The 20,386-nt window shown below is 40.0% G+C and overlaps 1 protein-coding gene across 3 annotated transcripts in view; it reads right to left on the bottom strand.

Annotated features, from left to right (window-relative positions):
• Nucleotides 1–2,329: 2,329 nt before the first annotated feature.
• ccser2a (coiled-coil serine-rich protein 2a) overlaps nt 2,330–20,386 on the bottom strand; it is a 59,615-nt gene continuing 41,558 nt past the window's right edge. The window contains exons 9-11 of one of the 3 annotated variants that reach the window (XM_059359306.1): nt 18,261–18,407; nt 10,822–10,906; nt 5,716–5,926 (exon numbers count right to left, since the gene is read on the bottom strand). In XM_059359306.1, coding sequence (XP_059215289.1) covers nt 5,835–5,926; nt 10,822–10,906; nt 18,261–18,407 — 324 coding nt within the window. In that variant the 3' untranslated portion in view covers nt 5,716–5,834. Of the gene's footprint in view, nt 5,927–10,151; nt 10,907–18,260; nt 18,408–20,386 lie in introns of those variants that run through there. The other 2 variants (XM_059359304.1, XM_059359305.1) reach the window with 2 other exon arrangements.

Genomic DNA, 20,386 nt, shown 5'->3' with positions numbered 1-20,386 from the left:
TGGCTTCCTAGAAAAATATGTTTGCAAATAGAGACTCTAGGGAAGAAAGAATTAAATCAAAAGGTACTGTAAAACTAAATAGCTTCTAAATCCAGTTAAATGCTCATTCAGCATTAACAACTAATGTCATTTAAAGTGCCTCGGATCAGAATTTTCAAAAAGCTTTATTTGCTTTTCTTTCATTTGCATAAAAGGTCGCTAAACACATGGTGTAGCGCTCCCTCATGTTTTTTTTGCTTCAAACAATATTGCACAGTATAATGGAGACAGTGCTCGGCAGCTGAAAGCAGCTGATATTGGAGATAGTGTAGTGATGAATACAGTGACCTTGCATATTATGGGAAGAAAATATATACAGCTACACTGCAGTACTTTATTTGCTAACACTTTAAACGTCAAGGTGGAAATTCAGCGAAGATGAAAACAACAACTGTTACTATTGAGTGGTGGATTTGAAACTGCTGTAATAGTGCATCAATGGACTGAACCGTGTCTGCTGTTGCTCCTTGTACAATAAATATACTAAACCACAAGTTAAATATGTGAGTAGTGTTACTCCAGAAATAGACAGAGGCATATTTGGAAGTATAGGCTTTCAGTATTTTACTTTAAAACCATCATTAGGAGCAGGTTATGGTGGCTAGGAAACAACTCCTCTTAATGTGGTTTACGATATTTTTTTTGGCTAGTTATAAGCAGCAAGGAAAGCAACTGTAATCCTGGTACAGTGGCTTACAGTATTTACTAATTTAACAGATATATAGCGTTCATTTGTACCCTTGATTGTGTCCACTTGACCAATGTCAGGTATTTTTTCTCCTGAAAGCTTTGCCAGCGAGGCGCTTACTTTTTCTCTGCAGTCTGCAGGTAGTGTACAGTAGAGGTGTACAGAGATGGATCTGTATTCATTCAACCAGCAACGTTATCCGTCTCTGTATCTGCATTCAGATGGAAGACCAGGAATGAGTTTAGTTTATAAGTCACATTAAATAAGCCGAATATTGTATTTTCTAACATAATATTAATTGGCAATCCCATAATTGTAATTTCAAAGCATCAAATTTATTTAATATTGGCATATAATAAACTATAAAGTATATTTAATTAATTATCGTGTTTACCTGCTTGTAACCAAACGGACGACACTGGAACATTTTCTATACCAAAATCTTGTCAGAAAACCTATAGATTTTGCATTTAAATAGAGGTATATGTTTATGGAGATTACAATAGGTGATGGTTATCTATAGGTTTGTCACTACAAGAGACTCCCTACATGGCTATATACACACAAATGCTCATTTGATGTATTGTAAATACAAAAATATATATACTATAGCAGCTTTAAAGTAACACTGAAAGCTTGAAACCACAAATATGCCACTGTTTTTCTACTATAGCTTCTACATATCAGTGGATGTCCTAGTTATGATTCAAGTAACGTGTCCTAGTTGCTGTGCATCTTCATCATATTGCAAGAAAAAATCTTTGATAATACATATTGTATGCCAAAATGCAGTCCTGTGCCATTCAGAGTTTTAATACAGAACAGCCCGGCCTTTCTCCTGTTGTGCAGTGCAGCTTAATAATTTGTGAACCTTTCGCAACACAAAGTGAATCAAGATCCTGCATTCGAATTGATCCGAGTTGCTACAGAGAGCCCAGTTGTGGTTTTGTTATAGCATAGCTCGCAAGACTGATTGGCTTGACTGCTAAACTGAGCAGGGACATTGATTTGGAGACGGGGAGTACAGCACAGGGAGAGAGCGATGTCACTGCCCTGCTTTCCCTGGCATGGGTTTGCCTTTGGCCTGTGGGCAGACACATCTCTCTCTCACATACACATATACACACACGCTCACACTCTTCCAAGAGAGAAACACTGGCAGCCAGAGGTGTCTGGAGACGCACATATACACACACTCAGACCCACAACACATACAGCGGGCAACATTGATTTCCTGTTTGGCATTACTAAGCAGTGAGTGACACAGCTGAGGGGATTGGACTGCTCTCTGGACCACAGTGCACACAAACAAACACGCTATGTATTCCATGTCCCTCTCCCCTCTAATACACACCTTCACGACATTTCATAGACAAAACATTCACGAGCAGAAAAGTCTGCCAGAAACAGCTTATCCTGATCATAGCACCTTCACTATTTCATCTCTACATCTATTATTCTTTGCTCCCTCCTCTCGATCTGTCTTCTTTTCTCTCCCCGTGCATCTTTTCTCCTCCTCTGTATGTGTCTTTTCTTCTCTGTTTTCATTAAAAGAAATGTTTTTTTCCTGGCTTCACAGATCGGTGTTGACTGCTTGGCTAGTTTGGCACAATGTTGAACCGTCCAACAGGTAAACACGTTTTCATCAGCCATATGGATCCACATTTCTAGCCTTTACCCATTTCCAAGGTAATCTAGGGACGGACACCTTTTTTTTTGGCTACAGTGGGCAGATGGATCAATGTGTACTTGGAGAGCTCATTTTGTGAGAGCAACCAAACACACACTTTTAAGCACTTTTTTACAGTGTGTGTACGCAGGTGCATTTTTTATAGTTACTGGGAAGTGTGAACTGATGTGTGTGTGTGTGCTCCCTCTGAGTTTCATGTCTCTTTGAGTTTTGTCAGAGTTCCTGTGCGTGTGCGTCTATGTAACTCGTGTGTCAGGATGTGTATGCGTGCAATGTGTCTGTGTGTGTCTCTCTCCCTCTCTGTCTCACTACGTCTATGTAGGGTGCATTATTGGACGCAGTAGACCGGACAGTGCCAGAGGCGTACACCAAGCGGTCACGCGGCGTGACAGAGAAGAGAGCAGAGTTGCTGTCAGAAGGCCTTTTTAACACACTGCTGCTCTCCGTTCGGGGACATTTCGGGAGCGTTTGACTGCAAAAGGGCTCCGCAAAGGAGAGATAAACACAATTCTCAAAAAGTCCCACAGAAACACCACTAAAGCCCCAAAGGCTCCCTACCTGAAAATACTGCACTAATACCTTTGATGTTCTAAAAGAGATGTGCAAGAGAGCGAGAGGGGGCGAGAGACAGGGGGGAAAGACGACAACAGCTAAGACATTCTCACACACACACACACACAAACACACACACACACACACACACACCAGGCAGCAGCTTCACACGTCTGATGACTCCCTGTTAGCTGATGTTTCCATATGTGGGTCATTAAGGGAGACAGTTCACAGAAGTCAGTGTGCATTAAAGCTCGGCTGTTAATCAAATTTTATTTTCTGTTACAATTGTGGTTTCCAATGATTATGAAACAAGACAATGAAGATAAAATGATTACTGGGCTGCTCAGCTGCTTCATTTTTTTCAGCAGTTCATGGTAGTGCACCAACATTGCAACATAGTTGCTTTTTATTTTTATTGAATTATTTTATTATTTTTAAATAATTTATTTTAAATAATATTTGTATTGTATTATATTATATTTATCGTATTAATTTCTCTTATTTTATATATATTTACTTTTTTTTAGTTCAAGAAAATTCCATGCTTAAATTAAAAAAAAATAAAGTTCAATAAATGCATGTTTCCAAGACAATGAGTAATCATGTTTAATGATCGTGATCTCAATATTGAAGAAAATGATCAAGATTGTTATTTTTGCCATAACCAGCAGCCCCACTGTCCAATGCAAAAATGTCACTCATAATAAGTATTTTGTTAACTCCCAAGTCTTTTTTTCTTTACTGTTATTTTTTTCTCAGCCTGAGTTTAACTTACATGTCCTTATATCAAATTATTATGTATTCAAATTAGATATTTGATCAGCTTTGTTACATGGTCATGTTACTCACTGTTTTCCATCCATTAATGCACAGAGTAGCCATAAATGATGGACATATACCTAGTTACCTGAACACACTTAATTGTTTGAGTGCTTTATTGCGCAGCTCTTTTCGCTACATTATGAAACCTATTTCCTCAGTTGCACTGTGTTTCTCCTAATCATACCTCAGTATGGTATTGTTTTTTTAAAGCCTATATTTCCATCTGAGCTGCATCTACACAAAAGGTCAGAGACCCCTTTTGCAAATACACACAGGCTCAAGGGTTCACTTGGGATGTAAGTACATGTATGCACCTCACCTCTGTCTCTCGGCTCTCACTTCCACACACACACACACGCACAAACGTATATTTTCATTCTCGGAGTGACAGCTCCAGAGCACTTTGACAAATTTGTTTTTTCAGTCGTGGCCCCTTGTTCCACTTCTGCTGTTATTTTATTATTATTTTTTTTCCTTTCTTTACCACTACCTTGTTTTTGCCTCCATCTTCCCCTGGGCCTTCTATTACACTGCAAAGGTCACATCCGTGTCACCTCCGTATTTAAAACCAAATGCACCTGTGTGTCAGAGGGCACAGCTGTGTGATGACAAGTAAACTTACATTTTTAAATTTAATAACAGCCAGTGGATATTCCAAAACAAAACTAAAGCCAACTTTTCTGAATGGGCATTTCTTCTTTTGTAAATCCTCTGAAAAATGTCATCAGCGTATTCTCAAGAGGGGGTTCGTATGATTTCTTACGAATAAACCTGCTGCACAATGCTGGCAATGCTTCAGACACAAGGTTGCAACACATTGTAACATGTGACTATCATCATTTTAAATGTTACAATTGCTGTTTTAAATGTTAACAATCGCTGTTTTCAACATGTTAATTTTGTAAAATGGTTAAGTTTAGACAGGGTTAAGTTTCAAAATACCTACTTCTGGACTTTCTGGACTTTCCGGACTTTCGACAACGGACACTGTTCTGCTAGTCCCTTCCTCGTCGATAAGCTATCTTAGTGGCTTTTAACATCACATTGCTTCATCAATAGCCAAAATTTTGTGGGACATCAACGAATTCCAGTGCATTACTTTTTGTAGGAATCACTACAAAACCTACATGAGATCACTATGGGGATTGATGTTAAGATAAGATCCTGCTATATACTGTTGGTATAGGTTGGAGTTGCAGATGCAAATTTAGAACAATACAGCAGTCACAATACCAAGATCCTGAATGGTCCACACAGGTTAAGGAGCTCAGTGTTTGTTCCTTTGACACTCAGAAGTTACAACAATCACACTGTTGTTATGGCCGGGGAGAGAAGGGGACAAATAACAATGTCAGAGTGATTCCAGTTTTCAGTTTTGATGGGTGGGTTTAAGCTCCTCAGGGAATCTTTGGCTTGGGGAGGCATGAGCGACTCGAAGGGATCAGGATCTTGGCCGACCTAGGGTCTTTGAGTGTCCCCTGATCAGGCTCCTCCAGGCTGGAGCTGGAGCACCGTGGATCCCTGCGAGGCTCTGATGCTCTGTGAGGCTGAAGCAGTGAAGTGCGACATGGACTTGAAGCCTGAACCTGGGGTCCAGCATTAAAGCAGGGAAGGCCTCTAGACGGAGGGGGCAGCTGCTTGGTCCGGTTTCCCAGAGGCCCTAAGGAACACCCCTGCTTCAGAGAGGCAAAGCCACCAATGCCCCCTGGCTTGAGTGAAGGGAGAGACACGCGCTTGTGAAGGCGAGGAGGCTGCAGCATGCGAGGGCTAGGCGAACCAGCAGATTTAGGAGAGACAGAGCTCTGCGGTACCACAGCAGGGACTCTCCGTTCATGCTGTGCTGCAGACTGAGTTGCTGATGCTGGACTGTCTCTGGCAGTTACCCCCTGTGGAGCCCCAAAGCCTGGGCGGCGCAGGTGGGTGCTGAGGAGATGACTCAGCTTGTCAGGGTTTTCTGGCCCGGACACATCTGCCATAAGGTCTTCAAGAGGACGGTCAGCGTCTATATGCGTTCCTTCTTCTGATCTACTCCTTGTGAGGTCACTGCGGCCCTCGGTGGGGGGAGTTTTTACTAGTCTTCCCTGGCGGAGGTGCTCGTTGAGGCAGGGGTTGAAAGGCTGTAGTATTTGAGGCTGCAGAAAAGAGGACAGAAATATCAATTTAAAAAATGGGTATAAAATAATCATGGACTAGTTGGTGTATAATGAGGTACAAGTACGAGTTGTTTTTAACATGTTCCAGAAATTGCTGGATAAAAAAAAATCCCACTTTTTTGTGTCTTTGATCCCTGTGGAATCTAGGCTTTTGAATATTTTGCTGCAGCAGAGGGAATTCAAAAGCAAAAAGCAAACTGAATATTGTGACTTTCTTTATTTACTCTTTCATATCTACTGCCAGTCGCTGAACTATTCCTAGAATGAGAGAGGCAAAGTCACAGAGGAAGCCCTGATTCAGCACTTAAAAACAAGCAGAATAACCTTGTCATGTGAGTGCGTGGGATCCACTGAAGTCTTTGACTCATTTTGTGATCGCTGCTGCAGAGGGGCTTCAAAACATTCAAACTGCGAGCTACGATGCCCGCTGCCTCTGTAAGACCGTGCTGAGTCGTTAACCACGTGAAACATAGACCAACCGTGGTGTTGTCCTCCACCAGGGGACACACAGAGTATGAACACAGAATCATGAACACCTGTACAATGAAATTCAATTCTGTAACAGCCCCTTTTACAATTACTGTCTCAGTGAAGCTTATTATGTTTGGTGTGTATTGTGTTAGAGAGCTGTTAATTATCCAGCACCACAAAACAACAAACTACAGCTTCAAAAGAGTTGAGTTAACACCTCTCTGACACAAAAACACAACACAATCTCATCATGACTTAACAGAGTTCGCAATTGTTTCAACACTCCAGTATTGGATTGGTTTCGATTGCACAAGTGTTCATGGTACATCTGTCGACTCCTCACACATACTAAACACACGGATTCACAGATTATAGATACTTTAGATCACAGCTCCACTTCTAAGACAGAAATGTAGCTAATTTATATTTTATTAGGGGTACACTATATGTCTGGCTGATAGCCAATGCTTTTTGTTGTCATTTATCACAAAAAGGCGAATATCGGCCCAAACCAATGTTCAGCTGATATACCGGTGCTTCCCTAGTGCCATAAGGTAACTTTAACCTTGTTTACAACAAGTATTCGGCAGCACATTTCCAGATAAGCAGCAGAATACAAGGCCAACGGTGCTTATTAGTCCGTACTACATGCAGCGAGAGCAGAGTTGCTCACATCAGAAAAAAAGTCAATATTGAACTATATGAATATCTCATACAGTATACGAGCACATTTTCTGAATAGCTTATGACCTCAACATCTATAAAAATCCTTCAAACCATTTCTTATGCCAGCCTACTTAGTTTAAGACAGATTCTGTACGGCGTGCTGACGGCATTATTCAGTTTTTACCATCAGAAATCAGAGGGCTGGCCTTTTTTTCCCCCATCAATGTCCAGTGTGCAGAATCTAAATCCACCTGGAACCATCTAAAGCTAGTAAAAAGCATGAACTCAGTCTTAGCACAAACATACCCTCTGTGAATTGAAAGTAAAAAGATCTCAAAGGATGTGGATATATAGCTGTGCAGGTCAAGCTGCTCTGCCTGGTTCTACCATCACTCATTTATATTGTGACTGGGAGTGGATGTCCGAGGCCACAGCTCCATCTCCTGGTCCCCTGCCACAATGGCTCCTCCAGCCTATTACAAAACACTTTTTCACCTCTTAATGTCCGTTCATTGCTTCTTGTCTTTCAAGCAAGAAAATGCTGTTTAGTTTAGATTTCAAAGTCTGTAATTTAAAAACTCTTTGACAAAGAATGTTTCAGTTGCACTTTGCAATAGCACTGATTAATCTGTCGCTCAAATCATGAGCATGCTGTTAAGCCTTTTCTTTTAGCTTTGACATACAGTACAGTTCCTTTTGTGATTCAGTCGGAGAGTGAGCACTCCCTATGGACAAATTGTTCAAAAATATAATGACACTTTGTTCCAATTCACAAATTACAAGTGTCACAATGTAAATTACCTAAATAAACCAGGCTTCATCAGTATGAATACAAGCCTTGTATTATGTTTTTAAGTTTGGTCAATGCATTTTATGTTAAAAATATTAATTGAAATGTCCAATCTAATAGGACTACATGAGATAAGAATGTATGATGCCTTTAAATGCAATGTTTGCCTTGAGTGCATATATTTGTAGCTGGGCCAGCTGGAGAGAGCCTCTGACAGTTACAGCAACATGCTGTGTCTGTGAGGTCAAAGTCAATAATTATTGGCATCTACAGCTGTCTGGTACAGATACTAATAATTAGCAGCAATCATTATGAGCTCTTCACTGCACTGCCAAGAAGTAAATATCTCAGCTCACTAATGATAGCTGTCACCTGAATAGAAATGTTCTTTTTAACCAAGAAAGATTCACATTTGAAGCACCTGGAGGATGTCAGACCCCACCATAACCAATCTCATCTGCAGACTCTCACTGTGAAAAAATGACTGCGTGATGAGAAAAGCAACATGCAAGAATTTGAATTGAAACGATGTAAATTATCCCTGTTATGTCTGCAGGAAGACAATGTGACTACAGCACATAAGCAGATCAGAGCGGCAAAATGGTGGCACTCCATTTCAAAGCTAGATTAGATCTTGTAGTATCATTTAATATAGGTAGTTGTAACCAAAAAAATAAGGGATTCGGATCGTTTAAGCATTGGAAATAGTGTGAGAGCAGAGGATGTGTGATTACTTTGATTTGTCTTTTGCTTGCTGTGCTTAACCGCTTTGATAGGGGAGTTAGAATGAAGGCGATAGCTCAGGACAGCAGTAAAATGCATTCACGTCCCATAACACAGGGGTATTCTTAAATGTTATTCCTTTCAATACACTCAATCCAAATCCTTCAAGGTGAACACCAAGAATAATAAAGCACCTGTTCAATGAATAAAATAGAGAAAAACAAATCCACACAGAGAGATTCACTCATGCATGCAAAACAGTTCTTATATAAATAATATGATAGGATGGCGCAAATTAAAAAGACAGAAAAAAATGAATGAAATGTGAAAAAATGAAAATTACCATAACAAAAAAGCATCCCTGTGACCTCGAAGTACAAATGCACAAAATTCAAACTCCAAATGAAAATAAAATGCAAATCATGCAGATGCTGATGTACAAGGGCATGCTTCAGTCATGTCACATGACATAAAAACCGCAGCCCAGCGTGCAGCAGGTGGGGGCATCATGTAGATTGCACGTTAAAGAAACATTACTGTACCACGCTGTGTCAGTGAAGTACTGCACTAGCTGCTCCACTCCTTTTCATAGGCATTAAGTGTGGGGGAGGCAAAGGTAGAAGAGAGAGAACATGGGAGATTCATTTTTAGTAGTGATGCAAAACAGAGAGGAGATGAGCAGAAAAAAAGGGTTAAAAGACAGGAAGAGAGGGTGGGATAAGATGCAGAGAAATAAAGAGAAAGGGGAAGGGGGATACAGATGTTTAAAAAACAGACACTTGTTGGAGTGAAGACATTTCAAATCCAGAATTAGCACCCAGTCCATGCTTGCAAGAAAATGCCACACATTAGCTCAACAAACAAACCAATTTAATGCAAAACATAATTACTGCATCCAAAATTCAGCACAACCTGCATGAAGAGTCCACTTCCTTCTCTTATTACAGACCTGACAATGTTTCATTCTAAAGACCTTCATTACTGGCAAGAATTCTTTGCTGGTTTGTTCACTGCCAGAGCTCCCAGTGGGATGTCAGAGCATCAGCGGTCAAATCCATTGTTTATCATGTTATATCTAAATATAACTGCATGCCGACTATATTTTACCGTGTTTCAGTGTCATTACCTCTTTCCTCCTACTGTTTTTCCTCCTACTGTACAGACTCTCTTTTGATATTCTGTGTTTCGTTTAATTAGACTGTGCAATCTACTGGTGGGAGCAAAGATGTTCCTTGATTGAATGTCGGGCTGTACTCACATATTTGTCAAAACAGTCTATAAACACAAGTGTACTTGAGATTGAAATAACCTGTGATACACTTAAAGAAAATACACCTGTGCCACATTTTATCACCTTCCCCCTCGATAGAAAGCTGAGCCCCACCGGGAGAGATCAAAGGAGCACAGTGTGGGTGCTTCTGTTTATTTCTTTCTTTTCTTTTCATCTTTTGCTCTTCGCTTTCTCACATACGTGTATTTTATAACGTCTATTTACCCATTGTCACGGTCTACCTCCTTACTTTTCTATCTCATCAGCACAGCACAATACAAAAGCTTTGTTGTGAAATTCACTGTTGTTGTAATTGTGCTGTCGTTGGTTTGGCACTCCTGTCTTTCTCAATAAGTCATATTTTGTTAATCTGCAGAAAAAAAATCGATCATGTTATGGTAGTGTGTATTTGTTCAAAAACAGAAGACAAATGCTATTGATCAACATTACATATATATTAACTTACTGCAGATTATAGCAGATGTATTAATTTTGTATGAATGTCTACAAATATTAAAACGTTGAGGGCAGTAAAGTGAGGGTTAGAAATGCAGGTGTCTGCAGGTTTCAGAAAGTCGCCAAAGTCAGCTAGTTTCTGACTGAACACAGCTAATAAAGGGAAACCTGAAACTATAAATGGGCAGCACGGGAAAAGGGACACCAGAAAATTAATGGTTATGGGATAAGAAGTCAGAGTGTGTTTGGTAGAACAACAAGGAAAACTATTTTGCATGTTACTAATCTTGTTCCGAATTAATCTAAAGGCAGACATACAGCACAAATCCTGCTGTAATTGCACAGTGGAAAGAGTTCAAATAGCTGGAGTAGAGATATTTCAGGAGTGCAAGAGGTTTTAATTGGAGATAAAGTGAACATTTTTCAGGCTATTCCGAGACCTCTGGAAAATGCTGTGTTGTGAGAAAAAGGAGGCTGCAAAGGATGTTAGTGACTCACTCTGTTTGCGCTGGGGCATGCTGGTACGGGTCAAGCCCTGGTGCTGTGCCTGCCACGGGGACAGCAAGGGGGTGGGCAGCACACCCTACGCAGAGAGAAACACAAAGCACAAAAGGCATGACGTACCAGAACACACATACACACACACACACACACACACAGAAGCATGCTAACATAGAAAACACACACTGTTAATGGATAGCCCAACTTACACAGTGCACAAAGACACACACAGGCAGACATGCACACATATTGATTCACAGACATTCAAGTCAGCGTTAAATCCATCCTAAAGATTTGCTGCATATTTTGGTTTAAGTTAATGAGTGTTAGTGTTAACATTAATTCTCCCTCCATTTCCCCTGAAGTAGCTTTTTTGTTGGAAAAATACTCTTATTCCACACTGTCTGACAGGGTCATCAATATAATATTTTGTATCAGCTTGTTTCAACTATTCATTGAAGCTACATACATATAGATGATGTTTACACTGAGTGAAATAATCAAACCAGGTTTATTCTTTTTATAGCAGCCCTTTTCCCTCACGTTGAAATATTCAATATAGAGCATAATTGCGCATAATTCTGCACCAATTTCCCGACAATTCACAACAATTCATGTCATATTTGGCGTCTATGGACACTCTGGGACCTCTACCAAAATTTAAAAAGTTCTCTGATTTAAACAATGTTTGGCTGCACACTGGTACGAGGTCTGTACTACTGGAAAAGTATCTTATTGTGATTGTTTTTTAATGATGTAATTGTGACATGATTTGTGATACTTGAGGGAATGGTGAGGTTTGCATAATAATTCTCATTTTTCATTTAAAAACATATCAAAATGATCATGGTGTGTTTTTCTTCAAACGATATTTTTTCTAAATGGAGAATGGTTTGGTCTCTAACAACAGTATACACTTACATGCTTCACTCCACATCACATCATTAAGCCATTGTTAATGTAAATGCTTGAGTATCTGAACAGAAATGTGAAACATAACATTACCTTTCACACCTTCTGCCACTATAATGTGTGTTTTGCTAATTTAGAGTACCCAGGAGATTATTTCCTCACATTGTTTGACATAATATTATACGCATTATCCAATAAAACATTCACTACCTGGAGACTTCCAATTGTCTGTCTGTTCTTTCTCCCCAGGCCACTCTAGAAACCATTTCTTCCCCCTACTGTATAATTGTTTTTACATAAATATCGTCAAATCCATTATCAACTATCCCTAGTGCCAAGTCTACAATCCATTATAGAAGAGCACTCCATCATAGGCAGTGCAAAAAAACAGGGTGACACTAGAAAGGACAACTTTTTCAACACTTTAAATTAAAAGGACACCTTTTATAATATGTTAAACAGTAACACTGATATGCAAGGATAACAAATTTACACTTACAATATAAGTGGTTACAGTGGGTGGCATCTGCATATACATCTAAATGAGGCATAATATTACAGCTGAAAACATAAGTGATATATTTCAGCACTTTTTTCCACATTTGCTGTCTATATGTTCTCATTAGTCACATTGTGCATTCTGTCTTCTGACCAGTATCTGCATCTCTGTGCACAAACATGTACCTGACAGAACACAAGCCCTTTTACTGATACCAAACCTATCTTCAGGTTAAGCAATTCATAGATCCCTGGCTCCCAGCGGGAGAGGCAAAGTGAAGGGGCAGCAGGGCCATCGCGTTAAGCCGACAGACAGAGTAAAAACTTATCAAATGCTATCTTTCCTCAATAGTGGAGATGGCCGCCGCTCAACTAGGACTCTAATATAGAGGAGAGAAGCACTGAATCTGCCAGAGTGAAGAAGGAACAGATAGAGAGAGATAGAAGAAAAGAAGGGGAAGGTAGCAACTTCCCAGCAGGTCCAGCCCAAGCTATTTCAGAGCCCTCCTAGTGTGTCTGCTTGAGGAGGGAGAATGAGTTCCCCTGATCTGTTCCCGTCCATGTTCTGCCTTGAACACCAACAACTGTTTCAGCGGGAGGTCTTGGCAGAAAACCTCCCGCCGAGGCTTCATTTGCAGAGTAAAACCTTAGGCAGTGAGAACAAGAAGGTATGTCGGGGGCTCTCGAACGATTCTAACAGTGTCTGGCAGCTTTATTAGACCTCTGCAGAAGCTTAGCCTGTCAATTTTTTACACTTTTCCATTGCTGTAAAGACTCTCCAATGAAGGGCTGACAGAGCATTTACAAGGCCAAGGAGACAGAAATTGTGAATACATTTCATGAAAACGTCTTTCATTGTTTTCTCACCAGAACAGAGACCCTGGGTTCGTTGCCTGGTAGTAGTTGCTCCAGCTCTATTCAACAACACAACAAGAGGAAAACAAACATGGTTTCGCTTCCTTGTTGCTGCTCTCACAACTCCTTCAGGTTGGTCTAGCTTGCACAATGAGGATGAACTTTGACCCTGGCACTGGGGAATAGCCACCCACTCATTACACTCTCCTGGTACAGCTCACGAGGTAGTGATGGAAGCATGAATCTGTCTGTACCACTCTCAGGGACAACAGTAGAATTTTGCAGCAAATCTGAAAAAACAAAACTAGACCTCCTTTTTTTTCTACTTAAGTTATCAGAAAAACAAGCTCAGCACATGTAAGCAGTGGCAAATAAGGTCCAGTCTGCTGATGTGCAAAACAGCATTAGGGAAACACTGAAATTTGAGGTAAAACTACCTTATTCAGTGTTTTTACAATTCTCAATCACTTGATATGTTTGTTACTAGATACTGGTAAAAACCTCCCCAACCATGACCTGTGAAGGAATTCTAACTCACTGCAACGATGGCATAAAATGTCCTATTGCATGTTTAAATCTGTACTTCACAAAGTCAACATTTTATCAGTACAAAGCAATTCAAGATCCCAATGTTATAGTGACAATGGTTGTGTTTATTTTGATAACAAAAGTGCGAAAAGCAGTAACTCAGAAGACACAGGGATCATGTGTGTAAACAAAAGGTTTCACGAACAAAAAAACATTTTTCTTTGGGGATGACATTTTTAGGTTGTACATTAAAAGAAGGTGCTTGTAAAGGGCTTAAAATACTTTGTGCTATGGCGAAAGGCTTGAACGACATTGCGCTGAAAACATGAAAAAAATGAAGGGACAGAACAATAATAAACAACAAATAAAATAGAGCAGTCGCCTTTGAAAAATCATTCTCAACAGAAATAACTGCCATATCAGTAATGGGTGTAGCATGTTCACTAGAGGCTCTCATAGTGATTTGTTTAGCGACTTCATTTGTGCAGAGTCCCAAAAGCAGATGGCAAAACTTGGCGAAGTAGGACAAGAATTTAAAAGTCAACTAAAAGTTTGCTATCGTACAACCTTTTCATCAAACAACAACAGTATTCAGATGAAACCATGATGCTAATCCCCTAATCCACTACACAGAGTTTATTGCAGTTACAGCTCACACCTCAGGTTGGGCCACACTGTTTCACTTCACAGACTTTGGCAATTAAATCCTCACCTGTCCGAGATCACTCTGCTGTGCATTGTGAATTAATGTGTGATGGTGTGTCTGTGATGCAAGGGGGCAGACAGACGAGGTGTGGGTGGAGAGGTAATGTCAGCATCTGAGAGGGGAAAACTTGTTCTTTCAACCTAGAGCTTAACACTGATCACCAACCTTGCTCAATCCTCCAGCCCGTCCATCCCTCCCATTCTCTCTATCTCTCTGTCTCTGTCTCTCTCTCTGTGTGACAGCAAATTAATCTAATTACATCTGAGCTAAGAAGTAGAAGGCTAATGTCGAAGAAAGAATGACGGAGACAAAAATACGGGGAGAAAAATCGCTGAAGCAAGACAGAAAGAAAGAAAATAACAGTGTGAGAGACCAGGAGCGATAAAAAGACATGAAGGGAGGTGTGAGAGGATAAGAAGAGGTGAAGAAGAGGATGTTTAAAAGGCAAAGAGGGAGTAGGAGGGTGGCTGTAATTATCTTCTCTGTCTGCTACTGATGAAACACTGCCTATTGTGTTGCCATTGTTTTCCTGCTGCTGCTCATCTGTGTGTTTGTTTATCTGGGTTATTAACAAGGTCGGCTCCCCGGTCCTCAGTCTGCTGAACTCATTGTTCAGTCACACTCAGTCTGCCCCGCACTTGAGTACAAGAGATACATGTGGCACATCCCACTCACACTCAAACACACACATGCACACAATCAGGGTCTCACGCACACATATGCACACAATCAGGCTCTCTAAAAACAAAAATGCACATTCACATACAAACACAAAGCTTGGCTGTTTTCTATTGTGGTACATCTGAAATTACTAAAACCATACAGCTCATGTTTTATTTGTTGCAAAAAGCAAAGAAGGCACAGAAAACATTTCTGCTGCTATGATTGCTCTGGGGAGCTTTTCAAGAACATTATTTTTCTACAAGTGACATTTAAGTAGTTTCTAGTGCCACTCTGCATGCGCGTCTTACTGCGACAAGTGTGTCCACTATTTGTCTGCTTCTTGTAAACCGACATATACTCATGTGATAGTCTGCGGCAGTTTTTATTTCCTAAGCATGCTTTTGGACTCAAAAACGGACTGTAAGCAGATTAAAATGGGAAGCTGCGGGAGTTCATTCCCAAAGCAGTTGGTTAGGATATGTTGCCAAAGCCTTCCTACATACTGAGAAGTAGAAGTTGGGAGATGAGTTCATCACCAACAGTGAAATTGGTTAAAGCAGCCTACAGAGCGACAGCCCACAATGTTTTGGTTCCTGAGAAAAATGATGTGAATGAATGGCTCCTGAGGGGAATATATGATCTGCTTGAAGATGCAGCTAGAATAATGAACTGCAAGCAAAGTCTGTCACAATAACTACTTTATGTTGGACAATATATTGTTGCAGAAAGAACTGTGATCTAACATTTTAAGACTATTTTATGCCACTGATATAATAGTAATTTAATCGCATAATGATGCAAGTACATGCTTTCTAAGAGCCATGAACCTTTAATTCTGAATACTCAGAAATGGGAATTGGAATGTGAAAAAATATTAAAATATCCTAAATAAATTAAACACAAATAAAATAAAACCACACAACCAAAACAAAAATGAAATGGATTCCCAGGCCCTGTTAACAAAAAAACACTTCAATATTAAGCTTTTGGCACAGAGGTATAGAGGGTCATTCCATACTTTACAGGCAATATTTTGCCAAACCAGCTCTTCAATGGTTAGAACTTTTGTTAACCTTGAGATCGTTTTTTTCTATTAATTCGGCTGCAACAAAGTCTTATAATGGTTGGGAAAACCCTGCTGTGTATTCATGCATCACTTTGACAAAACGTTAGCCTGCTGTACAACGAATAGTAAATGTTCAAAAATAGCCATGTCCAAGGGTCACAGGCTACAAGCTCACACTTTTGTTACACTCTTAATCTGAGCTGAAAGCACAGTGAGGTGTTTCCTTTAATCCTTGTTCAAGTTGCTGGAAAGACTCAGGAAAGACTGAACTCTAGACCTCCCAACACCAGGGTGCACATTACCCCGTGGGCACCTGATAAGACAACTAGATATCAGCAATAAACCTATAAAACGATTACAGCCTTTGGCCTTTGACATCGAAATTATTCTTGGCTGACCCTTTCAGTTTAGCACTCAAAAAACGCTATCAGAGGGCAAGAGCTACTCCAGTGCTTTGATACAGCAGTACTTTAAATGTCAGAGAAGCAGAAAATCAACAGGAAATGGCATTTCAGAGAAAGAAGGAAAAAAAACAATAACGATGACAGCACATTATGAACTTGTGTGTGTATTTGTGCATGTGTGTGTTAGAGAAGCAGTACTGAAAAGTGAAATAAAGACTTGATGAATGTGCGAGTCGGGGAAAAGAAAATAATATTTGTGAAACAAATGGCAAGGGTTACAAAGAGAATAGCTAGAAAGACAGGCTCACAAAAACACACTGAAATATTTTGTGAAAAACATGAGGTGAAAGCGAAGCATTGTTTGAGGAACACGTTGAACCCAGGCTCGCTGAAGGTGCTAGGTCTGTCAGTGCGATACCAAGAGCTTTGATACCATCTCAAAGCAAGAATAACAGAGAAGGAAACATCCCTTTCTCTCCATCATTTGTTTACTCTGTGCTCCCTTTTCTTGTTACCTTGTCAAAAACCGCAACAAAATAACTCACAGCTAGCCTTTTAGAGCAACCGTATGCCCTGAAAAAGTAAAAATGCAACTAATGTTTGTCCCCACAGCGTCGTAAAACACAGCACAGAAATTAGCCTGCACTCTGGTGATGACACAGTAATGTAGATTAAAGGGAGAGGAAAGGGAGAATGTCGACATCCAAAAACAGGAGGAGACAGACCAGAGAGAGATGCAAAAACTCAATCTGCCTCAGTCTCAGTGTGTTATTATACACCAGGCGCTACAGGTCACAGGTAGATGTTCCCACCATGGAGATGCTTCCTGTTGAGGGCAGCTACCCCTGCTTTGATGGTTGCCATAGCAACTGTTAAACCATATGCTCTTGTGGTAAGCAGGGACCTACTGTAGTTAGAGAGCGTGTTTGTTTTTTCTCTCTGTAGCATATGTGTACTTCAAAAAAATATATTTTTGACAATTACTTTCCCACTGCAGAGGCTGAGCCTCATTTTTAAAAATGTATTCCAATTATACTGACAACACAGGAAATCTCTTTGGTATAATTATCTAAAAATTAAATTATTTTCTATGTAATCTTCTTATACTGCGTATTTCTGCCCTCTTGTGTGAGTGTAAGTGTAAGCGTCACACACTCAGAGCTGAGAGCAGGTCAATTAGGGGAGTGTTTACTAGGCACCCTGCCTGTGGCACTCCTGCTATTGAATCAATACTTGGCTTCCACTCAGCATGCTATTGTGGCATGATACTGAACACATTGAACACATATCTATCCATTATCAACCTCGCTCTCTTGCTCTCTCGCCTTCCTTCTTCCTATAAATCTCTCTCCCTTTTTCCTCCCACCCTCCACCTGTTCATCCTTTTTTTTCAGTCACTTGAACATCAGCCTCATAACTCCCTGTTCAATAAGAAATCTGGGTATTAGGTGTGCAAGACACAGTGACAAGCCCACTGACATCCCAATAACCTGTATTCCATAGAGGGGACATGGTGTAATCATTGAACTATTCAGACATGGCTGGCCTAAGAGAGGCAGCAGATAAATGGGAAAATGATTAAGTGAAAAAGTGGAGTGACTCAGCAACAAACTGCACACTTGGTCACCAGTGTTTCCTACTGAGATGTGTACACCTGCACCAGGCAAGCGCTGATATACAATAATATCTTAAAAATTGTTGTAATAAAGTGAAACACACACGTTATTCTTAAACAGTTCCACATTTTTTGTTTTGCAAATCAAATGTGTGTGTGGTTATGGGTGCTGTGAATGTTTGGACTCACAGCATGGCTTGGTGGTCTCCAGTACGTCTGAGTGGCCTTGTCATAGTGATGCTGCATCCGTCTGTCCATTTGTCTGTCGCTCTGTCGTAGTGAGGGAGTCGAGGGAGCCCTCTGGTGGTGGCACTGACACCTGACTGGCCGTCCTTGCTGAGGGGGCAAGAATGAATGAATCAATGAAAGAAAGCTTATAACACAATAACTGAATGTGTTTTTTATTATTTCATTTTAACTTGGGCCACATTTTCTTACTTCTACATTCATGTGGGCAATAAAACTGTCACTCTGTAGAGCAGTGAAAGCACAGTGCAATTAGAACCACCTCAATAAAACGTTTAACTCCTGAATGGCTCAAAACTCGAAGGGGGCATATTCAGGTTCATACTTGTATTTTGGATTTGTTCTAGGTCTGGGACATAATTATATTTATACTGTGATATGAGACTAAATATCTTCTTCGATTTTGGTTATCATACTATGCAATAGGGCTTGTCTTTTCCTGGTTTTAAAGACTGATTTCTCTGAACTTACCCAACTATTTTATTATTTTCCTTTTCCCATTATATATACACAATACTGATGATTATGATCTATTTTTACCCAACCCATGAGCTTTTTCTGATACTAACCAAGTAGTTTTGATACCAAAACCAATAAGCTGCAACTGAAAATCATCATAAATCACAAGTTAAAAGGTCTGGTTTCTAATGGGATATTAACCCAAGTCTCCTGGGTGAAAGTGCTATGTTTGGCCCAATTATTCCCCACAGCTTCTCTGCATGCACTTTGTTGCTCGCTGTACTACTACAACTACTAAAAAAAGCTTTCTAGCAGAAGGCTTTTTGTCTGAAACCCATATCTCCCATGTGCTCAAGTTGTGGGTGGAGAGGGGGGCGGTATATTCTAATAAGTCTAGATGTGAATAAGAAGGGGAGCCAAATCTGAATAGCTTGTTGAATTCCATGTTTCTTTATCGAGCACTGAACTGAAAATGTGGTCTTATATTACATTTCATGGGTTGGTAGATACTCCAGACCCTCAACTGTATGTGCACAAGCACTAAAGAAATGTTCACGAGATATGTCCTTTAACAAATACTTAAATAAATACTACCTAGATACTTAGAAGGGCATAAAAAAAGGAAGAGAGAAATATTTTTTGGGTTGTAAACATTGCAGGTAAACCACCACATGGTTTTAAAATATCAGATTTAATAACATGAATAAACAGACAAAAAACCAACAACTAAATTTGACCCCCAGAAAAGTATTATCTCCTCCATGTGGCTGCCTTTAAATTCCCAAAAACCAATGACATTTAAAAAAAAAAAATCAATGAATATTTCTATGCTAAAGCAATCATTGTGCATCTCCACTTCTTCAGATTGAATGTGGAAGCAGATTACTGAACTGACAAGCATGATTGGCCACATCAGGCAAAATCAATCCCTGGTTGTAAATGGCTATAATTACCCTTACATGGTAATTTATAGATTCTGCAGTAAATTAGACTGAATGACATTTACCTTAAGCACATATTCAAAGAAAATTACCTTTCCTTTCATTTGTCAAAATCATTTTGACTGACTGACGGATGTGAGTAATACATCTGATTTATAAGCCTTTACCGTTAACTGCCCCTAATGATGCGCCTAATGATGTGCTTTATATGATAGAATTTTGTATTAAACCTCATATTCTTCTTTCTTATTCTGTGAATTTATAGCAGAGCAACATGTACTTGGCTGCAATGAAGATGGCTGAATCTGACAGAAATTGTTAGTTTTTTGCCAGCTTTGGTGGAAACTTCAATGCAGTTCAAAGAAGAAGAGCACATAATCATGAGCAGTCTGCCTCAGCAGCGGTGGAAGCAGCATCTAAAACTGCATTCTGTCAAGTCAGGCTGAGAAATCAGTTTTCTGTCTTTGATAGCTCCACTTTTCTCTCTCCCATTATTTCATTTCTCTCCTCTCTGCCACACAGACACAGACACACACAGACACACGCACACACAGTACACTGCAGCAGACTTTCTCCCTGCCACACACAGCTACTCGATTGTTTTCTTATTACTCCATTATGTTCAATTCAGTCAACTGTCCCCCTTCTGTCTCTCAGCAGTTTTCTCTG

This window comes from Centropristis striata, chromosome 20, assembly GCF_030273125.1.
Source record: "Centropristis striata isolate RG_2023a ecotype Rhode Island chromosome 20, C.striata_1.0, whole genome shotgun sequence".
NCBI classification, from domain to species: Eukaryota; Metazoa; Chordata; class Actinopteri; order Perciformes; family Serranidae; genus Centropristis; species Centropristis striata.
This window is presented reverse-complemented; position numbering and strand designations above follow the sequence as displayed.